This window comes from Arachis hypogaea, chromosome 3 (genome assembly GCF_003086295.3).
Source record: "Arachis hypogaea cultivar Tifrunner chromosome 3, arahy.Tifrunner.gnm2.J5K5, whole genome shotgun sequence".
Lineage (NCBI taxonomy): Eukaryota > Viridiplantae > Streptophyta > Magnoliopsida > Fabales > Fabaceae > Arachis > Arachis hypogaea.
In genome coordinates, this window is record NC_092038.1 from 18,411,640 (window position 1) to 18,422,580 (window position 10,941).

The 10,941-nt window shown below is 36.3% G+C and overlaps 1 protein-coding gene across 1 annotated transcript; it reads right to left on the bottom strand.

The window, feature by feature from the left end:
• Positions 1 to 8,597: 8,597 nt before the first annotated feature.
• LOC112773537 (uncharacterized) lies at positions 8,598 to 10,941 on the bottom strand. Its single transcript, XM_025818421.1, has 4 exons — positions 9,709 to 10,941; positions 9,278 to 9,573; positions 9,089 to 9,185; positions 8,598 to 8,990 (listed from the first exon to the last, which is right to left on the bottom strand). Exons 1-4 carry the CDS (start codon positions 10,939 to 10,941, stop codon positions 8,598 to 8,600), a joined length of 2,019 nt encoding a protein of 672 aa, XP_025674206.1.

Sequence of the window (10,941 nt, forward strand, 5' to 3'; positions counted from 1 at the left end):
AATGTGTTACCGTCTGATTTATTCGCCAGTAAATCCGATGGTAACCAGTCCTAAAATTTAAAGCGCGAACCCTCTTCCTCTTCATTTCGAATTCCTCTCTCTCTCTAACCTCTCTTTTTCCACTCTCTCTTTAACCGTCTCTTCTCGTTGCTGCTCTGTTAGCCCCGCTGCCACTGGCAACGTCTCTGCAGCCTCCTTTCGCCGCCTCTTCTCTCCCTCACCAAAGCCATCCCCTTCCTTCATTCTCTCCCATTCGCAACCCAACGTCAGCCGTAACTCATTCTCTCCCTCTTTGTTCGTCTTGCCATCTAGCACCGCTGACGCTCCAACAATAGTAGCTATCGCTGTCCACTGCATCTCCCTCTCTTGAGTTCTTCTTCCTCTATTTGAAGCTTAGGTTGCATGGTCAATTTTTTTCTCTATTTAAGTTAATTTAGGATTTAGTTATATGTTAATTTGTAGTTAGTAAGTAGAATTGGTTATCATTTTTTTTCTGCTGGTTAGATGATTTAGATTAAGATTAAGATTTTTCTGATTAGAATTGTTGGTAGTTTACATATAGTTCAACATGCTATTATGTTTCTTGAGTTTGAATTTGAATTTTTTTGGACTGGATTGATTGAATTTCTTTCGAATTTATGAAATATGTTGTTGATTGTTGTCTCATTGCTGCTGATTTATGTGAATTAATGTTGAACGAATACTTGGTAGTGTTATTTGTTGTTGTTTGATGCTTTTGCACACCAAGTGCTCGACTATATGCCTCTATCTCTGATTTGTGTTTTAGTTGTTAATTAGTATTATCCTCGAGTTAGATTCAATTTTTAGTTTTAGCTAGAGGAATTAAGTTGTTAAGATATGTTAGATTTGAAGTATTAGGTTATACTGATTTACTATGTCAATGAAAGTGCATTATTTGTAGGATTATTCTAATTCATATGTATAGTTATTGAAGAAATTATTTCTTTTAAGGCAATAATTAACACTTATTTTTTAAATCTTGGTGAAATTTAACTTAATTCCCTATATTTTCAAATAAATGTATAATGATTAACATTACATATAATGATATTTTTTTAGATTTAAATATCAATATGTATGATGCCTTTATAAATGTATACAATAGTGTAAACAAGTTAATATATTCAGATGAAAATGTTATGAATTTAATTGAGTTTTGATTGATGTTGTGGATTGAGGTTGGTTAGCTTTGTGAGAACCGTAAAAGTAGATATATGTCTAATTTTAAGGGAGGTTATGTCAAAATATTTTTGAAATAATATAAATGTCGAAGGATTTGTGTTGTTTATATGCTTATTAGTGTTAATTGGTATTCTCTTTACAAACATGACGACAGGTAGCAGAGGTGTCACGAGTTGGTCTTATGGCCATGGTAGAGAGAGGGTTTCCACCGGTACCTCAGGGACTTCTTAGTCATCACCTTCTACCCCAACTACCTTGTCTACCCTGTCGATCTCTGTGATGTCATAGGTGGGTCTACCAGATCAGCAGTTCATCATGGCTCCGAACCCCAACTACGTTGCTCCTTCTGCTACACCCCCTCTACCCCCTACAACTCCAACAACAAAGACCGTAGTGGGTGATTTCTCTATGCGTCCCAGCCAGATGCCCCTCCACCACTGTCTGTCATACGGATGAGAATTTGGCCAGATGACATGCAAGCGTGAGTACTATTTTAATCTCTTTTATCTGCAATCTATTTTGAAGTTGTTAAGTTTTATGTGTTTTTATGTGTTTGATAATCTTAAGTTTTTCATTGATAGCTTTGCACCAAACAACAATGCATGTACACAGGAGATCTCTAATATGATTAAGTCCATGTACGACAACTCGTGGCCACGAAGATCCATACTGAGACCAGAGATTGATGGATTTAGAAGTGGGCGGTAAGAACCTAATATTGTTGAATTAACTGTATTTTATTTCAACTAATTAACTAATGTTGTTGAATTACTTTGTGCAACAGAACTTTATATGGGATAAAGAACATGATATCTTGATCAGAAAGATCTACCACCACCAAATAGCTAGGCGACTTCAGCAGATGATGCAGGACACTCGTCAAGGGCGCGACCACCTCACGATTTGGCTCCATTGAGATATTAGGAAGGAACTGGACATCCATTTTTGTATTGATAAGGGTTTCAAGCGTCGTCATCTGATGAACAGAACTAACAGGGCTTTGCTGAGGTCATCGAAATATACCAGTGTGTCGGCAACTTTCATGAAGACGAAGAACATGGTGGTATATAATTTGCCAAATTTTTTTTAATTATTACTTGAATAAATTATTATTTGATTTATTTTATTAGTTGGTTTCAATATATGTAGTCTAAACATTGGAGCGTGAGGTGACATTGGGGGAGACATTTAAGTATACATATACGTTGGAAGCCAATAAGGAGAAATTTGCTGATGAACGATCTGCGACTCATTATGTGAGTTTTAATTAATTCTAAGTTTGAAATATATTCAATTTAAAGTCAATTAACTGTCATCCTAATCACAACATTTGTTACATTTGAGGACTACATGCAGAGATTAGAGGCCACGACTCAACAATCTCAGCCTAGTGGGGACGACCCGACTTCGATGCCTCAGTCGTTGATTCTAATAGGGTTTGGCACAAGACTGCCTCTAAGCTCTACAGATTAGGATCGTTATCGGACAGCAGCCTCTGCACCTCCACATTGGCGGATTCATCTGCCTCTACCTCTGCACCAGCCCTGCCGATCCCCAAAAAGTTGTTGATTTGAGGAAAAAGGTACAGAAGCTCATACAAGAGCTTCACCAACAAGCTCAGCAGTTTGATGAGAGGTACAATGAGCTTATTGTACGCGTGGGAGACACCGTTTCCATCAGGTCGGAGGTGACGGAGAAACTAGAGCGACTAGAGTGCTTGCGAGACCAGATGGCGGTATACAACGAGCAGATGTGCGCTGGAGGCAGCAGTGTTGCTGATATTAGCGGCGGCGCTACTGGTGGGGCACTGACATCAACACCTACTCTGCCTCCTCAGCAGAGGAAAGACGACGACGATGATGATTATCGAGATCCGTAGGGTTTAGAGATTTAATTTATTTTATTGTATTTTACTTCTTTGGCTTTTTATTATATTTAGATCCTTAATATTTAATAAAATCATTAGTTGATTTCTAGTATTTAGAATTTGTGCACTAATCTTGTAAAAAATTTTAATTTGACTACAAATTGTGAAAAAAATTGTATATCGTCGAATTTACCGGAACAATCCGATGGTAAATGGGCACCACAAAACAAAACATGGTCCCAAAATTACCGTCGGAAAATTCGACAGTAACCAAACGCTTATTTTCGTCATATTAATTGCAAAATTTGACGCAGAATCCACCGGTAGTTAGCGTTGGGCAAAATAATTTGCCGGTAAATATTTTCTAGTGCCGTTTATACCATCAAATTCATTCCGACGGTAAATCTGATGGTACTCAACGCCTTTCTTGTACTGTGTTGCTAATAAAGATAGACCCATTTTTGTTATATTCCTATGCTTTCTTTCCACATTCCCTTTTTGGTTATGTTTGTAAGAGCATGACATTCTATGTTGAATACCTTCATCAGCAAGAAAACCAGAAAAATCTTTAGAAATAAACTCACCACACTTATTTGTTTGTAGGGCTTTAATACTATGTCCATTTTGCTTCTCCATAAGTTTCTTGTTGTTTTGAAAAGCTAATAAGGTTTGAGACTTATTCTGTAGTAGAAAAATAACTGTGAATTTTGAAAAATCATCCACAAAGCAAGCATAATATTTGAAACCAATTCTTAAATCCACTCGGGATAGTCCCCAGAGATCTGCATATACATATTGCAAGGGTTGATATATACCTTTTTAGTTTGATTAAAGTGCAATTTATGCATTTTGGCCAATGGACAAATTCCACACATGTGTTGCAAAGAAGAACTAGAATTTGAGATAGGAATTAAGCGTTTATTCATTGCTGTATGCATAGTTTTCATGGCACAGTGACCACGTCTTTTGTGCTATAAAATAGTATTATTATTCTCATTACATGTGGTATTGAAAGAACTAAATTTAGGTAAACTAGTACCTAAGTTCCTAATTACAGGAGTAGTACAAGAATGAGCAGAAACGGCATGTAAGTCAAAAGAAATAGCAGAAGGAAAATCAGACGTGCATAGCAGAGTAAATTTCACATAAACAGATTTATAGACTTTGAGGTTATCAAAAGAATAAATTCCATTTCTAGTACGGCTTGTCGGAGATAAGCCTTATTAGCCTAATCACGAATAATAGAATAATCAAGCCAAAATTCAATGAAAATTCCATTTTCAGTAGCAAACCGTGACACACTTAGCAAATTTTGTGTGATTTGAGGGACATGAAGCAAGGTTTTTAAACAAAAAGTGACATTAGCATATTTATCATATAAAATTGAAGAACCAGAGTTCTTGATTGTAATACCTATACCATTATCTACAAAGATTTTATCTGAATTAGTGCTATTTGCAGTGGAAGAAAGTAGGTTGGAAGGGTCAAATGATGGCTTGCATCAGAATCTGCAATCCATGATGCTTCACTCAATGATGAAGATAGAGCAGTTAGATAGGCAGTGGGTTGATGAAAGGTAGCTGGAGGTAGATGTGGTTGTGTATTCAAATAGTGAATTTGTTGTTGTGCAGAATTGTTTTCAAAATTGGGGTTGAAAGAGTGATCAAATCTGTGGTAACAATTTCACACCACATGACCCAATCTTCCACATAATTGACATTGCATTCGGGAATTATTGTTGTTATTGTATCCAAAACATCCTCCGCCACGACCATTTCTTACACCACGACCACACCTATTAGGATTGCCACGAGCATAGTCAAAATTTGACGGTGAATTGTGAACATAGTGAGCTACTGACAATCCAGTTTCTGGTTTCTTAAATCACTCAAGCATCTCCTCATAAGTGAGAAGAAATGCCTCAGCCTCAACTACTCGAAAGAATCCTTTGTTTGTGGTGATTGAAGATATATACACTGTATATTCCTCTAAGAGGCCATCTATGATAGCTTGAAGATGATCATCTTCTGGTACTTCATATCCCACAGCAAACAAAGAATCTACGATCTTGCAGATCTTGGCAAGGAAGTCAGTGGCTGATCCAATTTTCTTACATGATCTGAGTTAGCTTTCGAGACTTTGTACACGGGCAGAGGAAGTAGCTTGAAAATATTCATCAATTTTAATTTGTACCACACTTCATGAAATCTAAAAAAGTGTATTATTCTGTTCTTGAAACAGTTGGTCATTGAATCGACAAGCTAGGTTGTGAGAGTCTTATCTCGCTGGTGCCAATTCTTGAATTTTTCTGTTTTTGTGATGGTCTTCTTTGCAGAATCATATGCAAATTGTTTTGGAAATTTTGTTGGATTAAGGTGACTTTCAAGGCTCAAAATCTCAATGGTAAGAATAATAATAAGTAGAGTAGCTATTATCGTTAAGCTTGTTAGTAATGGATGAAAAAGTTCTCTTTGTTGAAGTAGAAAGTGTAATTTTCATGGTTAAAAGTGAAAAAAAATAGTTCTAGATACTATAAAAGATGCAACAAAAATAAAAAAGATAGTATCACAAATTAAGAAATAAACTGTGAAAAAAAACAAAAAAATTAAAAACAGAATTAAATATTTGTTAAAGAAAAAAAATAAAATTGAGCTGAATGGAAATTAGTATATTTCACATTGCTAAATGAGCAATATAATTGTTATATATATATATATATATATATATATATATATATATATATATATATATATATATAGAGAGAGAGAGAGAGAGAGAGAATCTGATTCCTCTTCAAGAATAATCAAGAAAAACAAGCTTTAACTAACCAAAATCAAATAACTAATTGAACAAAATTCTGTTAGCTATAGAACTTTGATAACTAACCTAACTAACTAACTGTGAACTTTTCTTAATAGTTACTGCTGTTTAAAGCAGTTTTTTTTTATAAATATTCATATATGAAAAAAAGTGCTAAATAGGCTATAATTGTTATAGTGAAAAGAAACACATGAAAATGAAAATAAAATCTGTGACTGAAGTCCTCTTAAACTATATTGAGGACTATACCTATCTCTATATTATTATCAATCATTAATTGATGCCTCACTACAAGAAAACCGGCATATAGCGGCGGTTATTTATTAAACTGCTGCTAAATACAATATGCTAGCAGTTCTTGTAGCGGTTTTAGGAGACGCTATCAAATAATCATATTTTGCAGCATTTTTTTGGTAACCGCTGCAAAATATACCGTTTTGTAGCAGTTTTTGTAGCGGTTTTAAGGGACGCTGCTAAATAATCTCATTTTGCAGTGGTTTTCATGTAACCCCTACTAAATTTCCAGTTGCTGAAAACATTGATATTCATTCTGCAGCGATTTTTTTGGAACCGCTGCTATATTTTTTTAACTTGAATTTTTTTTGTATAAACATTATTGCCTTCTTATAATTGTTCTAATCCTCGCTATTTTTTAAATGGAAAAATAAGGTTCAAATACTGCAACTTAATTAATGCATTAAATAAATTTTCAATTTTGTGTTACATAAAAAATAATTCATTACTTAAAAACAAATCTATACATAAATAACTAAAACCGAATTTACGAATCATGTTTTCTCCTGTAGTATCAGCCATTTTGAGTTTGTATTTAACCTTAACTGGTACCATAAAAATCAAGTAAACGACGTCTGATGCCACTAACTCAAAACAAAGTTCAATAGAGCATAAAAATCAGAGTTACTAAAGTAGACAAACAAGTTTTGAGTCAAAATTTCTCATCAACATCGTATTGACCTGGCCAGAAATACTCTGTCAAAAAAGCGTTGCACAAACGTGATAACGGATCTGATAAGTCATCTCCAAACCATGGCAACTTGTACAGATCGAAACCTCTTTTTGCAGCATGTACGACATCTTCTCTGTGTTGGTTGTTTAAAGTTTCATTGTCTTCTTCTGGAACCATATTAAGCTCAACATCCCTGGAGATGTCATATCTACTGGAGGAGATAGCATCTAAATCATCTTCTGAATCAGTGTCTGCTCCATCTAGAGTGTCAGCAACTATTTCGCTTGAATATTCAGGTGACACTGAATATATGAACATGCAACCAACAACATATTAATTTACTTAAAAGATAATGAATACTTCCAAGTCATTCTAGTTATTAAGGAAAAATTTTTTTGGAATTATGGAAAGAGGACTTTCAAAATTAAGAAATACAAATTTAACTATTACCGTCTCCTTCATCAGTAGTTTGGACAGATTTCTTGGAAAGAAGCTCTCTAATAGCACGTTCTATATACTTCAATTCCTCTTTTGAAGCAATCTCCAACTCAACACCATGCGAGTTATTAAAGCGCATTTGCACCATAATAAAATGTATAGTTGATGGTCTATTTTGTAAAGCATATTGTGTCTCTGTAATTCACTTTCTGTGCTAGAAATTTATTTCCAACCTTTAATTCAGCAAGTATGTCTTCAGATGTCTTACCAGCTACAAATATCACAAAAACATATCCAAATTTCTCCTCGTACCTTGATCCCCATTCATGAAGTTCCTACAAATTTTAGCATGAACGGAACAACTATCACTGGTTAAATGTCATAAGCATATAGCAACTTAAAATATTTATTTTCCAAATAATGTTTAACTCAAGTGTTTAAGGGTACAGCTAATGAACATACCTTTATAGTAGCTTCATTCGCCGTTTCCAAGTATTCATTAGAACAAGATCGACCCGATAAAGCCTCCAACCAAGACCTAACATTCAACTTACGGGACCATATGTCTCTGGCAACCGTAATTGCATGTTCCAATGAAGAGAATGGAGAGGCCAAAGCCATTTTGTTAGCGAATGTTGTGCCTGCACAGCATGATGAGAAATCTTCCATTTTCATTTCTCCTGTTACAACACTATTTTGTATTAACTATATTTGTCAATGATAACAATATTGTAATTCAAGATAATTTACTCGATGTCATAATTTTCTTTATTGGAGGTTAAGAATAATAACAATGATGATGAGAACAACAAAGCCTTGACAACTAACTTTTAAAAGCAAAAATCGTTGGAAAAAATGAGGAACTGGTGGCATTTATAAATATCAACTTGAAATGAAAACTTAATTCAAATACGAAAACACAGATAGTAATGTAACCAACAAACTGCGTACATCATAAACATTGTTAAACTTATCAAACACACACAGATACTCTAAAAATGCTGCACATGTTTTGCCATATTTTCACTATGGCACATAATCTATGTTATCAGAAACATCTGCTACTGGGTCTTCTATATCATCGTTCCTTGTCAACTGTAAATCACTGATGTCACCTGCTGCTGACATGTTCAACCCGGGCTGAGGAGAAAAAGCAGCTTCAACATCCTCATTCTCTCCTCCCATGTCATACAAGTCTCGTGGTTGTACATGAACCACTACACTCCATTCTTGATCTACTTCATCAAGCACATAGTACACGAGCTGAGCTTCTGATGCCAATATGTACGGTTCATCCTCTTCTCAATCACCGGTGTGAATTGGATGAGCAAAATTAATGCTGGTAAGGCCCAAATGGTCTTCTTTCATTCCTCTTCTCGTAGTTGTATCAGCCCAAATACATTTGAACAAAACCACTGTGAAATGGCAGCTGTAGTTCAATTCGATGATGTCCACAATTTTTCCATAATATGGAACACTACCAACAGCCACTCTGTTGTCACGCATGCTAGCATAACTTCTTGTATTGGATGAGACATAAACTCCACTATTTTGTGTTTTCATCCCGTCTTCCTTTGTGATAGTTCTAAACTTGTACCCATTGTCGTTGTATGCCCCAAACCGGCTCGCCTGAAGAATGGGACCACATGCCAGTAACTTCATTTCTTTCGAATGTACGATACTGTCCATTGGAACCTAGCACCATAAAATAGAGTTGTTCGTGGTGAAAATTGGGTTTCACAAGAAATAATTCTAGGACACAAATAAGTTGGTCAGCTTAAATTTCTACGAACCTCACGCTTGAACCGGCGAGTAAATTCTGCATGCACAACACAATCTATCCTAGAGTATGACCTTGTTTGATCCCGTAATTTTCGCTTGGTTTCTGACCTAAATTTACTTTATGACATAACAAGAAATTAGTCCAACGACTAAGTGTTTGAAATTAGTTATAATCGTGCTTAATGATGTGATGTGCATACTTACTCAATAATGGAGCGACGGCCTCGCAATTGACTAGCACATGTCGATGTGCCTGATCTCTTTCCATTGGGGTCAGTGCAAAATGTGAGAGAGCCCCTGAAGCTTTTCCAATTACAGGGAATATAGTACATCCTGTATTGTTTGTAATATCAACAGGTTGATCATCAACTCGCGCTGGACGGTTGATTCTAGTCTCAGTATTATCCAAATATCTGGAGCAGAATGTCAAAATCTCCTCGGATAAATAGCCTTCCACAATTGAGCCTTCAGCTTGTGCCCTGTTACGCACGTATTGCTTCAATCATCCCAAGTACCTTTTACATAAATACGACATAACGTTTAGTATATACGTAACAAAATTGGAAACAATTCTTAAATGCGTTTATTAGCACGCTAACCTTTCTATTGGATACATCCACCGATAATGTACCGGGCCACCAATTTTTAGTTCATCAACCAGGTGCACCGTAAGGTGAACCATGACAATGAAGAAGGATGGAAGAAATATCATTTCCATCTGACACAGACTTTGCACAACATGATCCTGAAGGGCACCAAGCTGCATAGGATTTACAGCTTTTCCACAGAGTTCTCGGAAAAATGAGGACAGAGAAGCAATCACATTCGATACCGGACTTGGCAATGCATTTTTCACCAAAATTAGAAGTAATTGTTCCATTAGAATGTGACAGTCGTGACTCTTCAACCCATACAACTTGCGCTGTCGGATGTCAACACAACGTCGGATGTCAACACAACGAGCAATATTGCTTGAGTAACCATTTGGAAAGACCACATTCTGTAGAGTCTTCAGGAATACATCCTTCTGTGGATTCGACATTGTGAAGATTGCTGAACAATATTTACCACCTTCGTCCAGCCACAATTCAGGCCTTATGCCCATGCTTTGTAAATCTTTGCGAGCTTTAAGATTATCTTTTGATTTGACGCTGTCGTTTAAAATAGTGTAGACCAGATTGTCACAAATGTTCTTCTCTATGTGCATCACGTCAAGGTTATGACGCAGCATGTGATCCTTCCAGTACGGGAGTTCAAAGAACACAGTCCACTTTTTCCAAACCGAGTCATCTTGATCTGCATCTTCACCAATGCGTCTTCTTTTGGCTGTCAGAGTTGGGTTCTTCCCAAACGATACTTGCAAGTTAGACTGCTGCCTTAAGACATCTGTTCTATAATACTTCATCGGTGGATCTCTGCTTTCAACTTGTCCGTCAAATCTTTTCCGATCTACTCTATATTTATGGCCCTGATTCAAGAAGCGGCGATGGCCCGTGTAACACCATTTTCGACTGAATGTTAGTTGCTGAGCCTTAGCGTCCACGTTACACGTGCGACAAGCTAACCCACTGGATGTGTTCCACCCAGATAAATTTTCCAACCCTGGTAAATCGCTAATAGTCCACATTAGCGCCGCACGCATCTTGAAAGTGGTTCCCTTATTAGCATCATAAGTTTCAACGCCATCCCAGAGTTGCTTCAACTCATCTCCCAGGGGCTCCAAAAAAACATCAATGTCGTTACCCGGCATTTTAGGACCAGGAATAATCATAGATAGAATAAAAGATGTCTGTTTCATGCATAGCCAAGGAGGAAGATTGTACGGAATAAGAATCACAGGCCAAACGGAATACGTGGTACTCAT

Bases quoted from the DNA above. Each gene is read 5' to 3' on its own strand.
- LOC112773537 (XM_025818421.1), bottom strand. From the start codon at position 10,941: ATGAGTACCACGTATTCCGTTTGGCCTGTGATTCTTATTCCGTACAAT. The intron at 9,574-9,708 runs GTACATTATCGG...GGATGATTGAAG, and splicing joins AACTAAAAATTGGTGGCCCG to CAATACGTGCGTAACAGGGC. The intron at 8,991-9,088 runs GTTCGTAGAAAT...TTATGGTGCTAG, and splicing joins CTCGCCGGTTCAAGCGTGAG to GTTCCAATGGACAGTATCGT.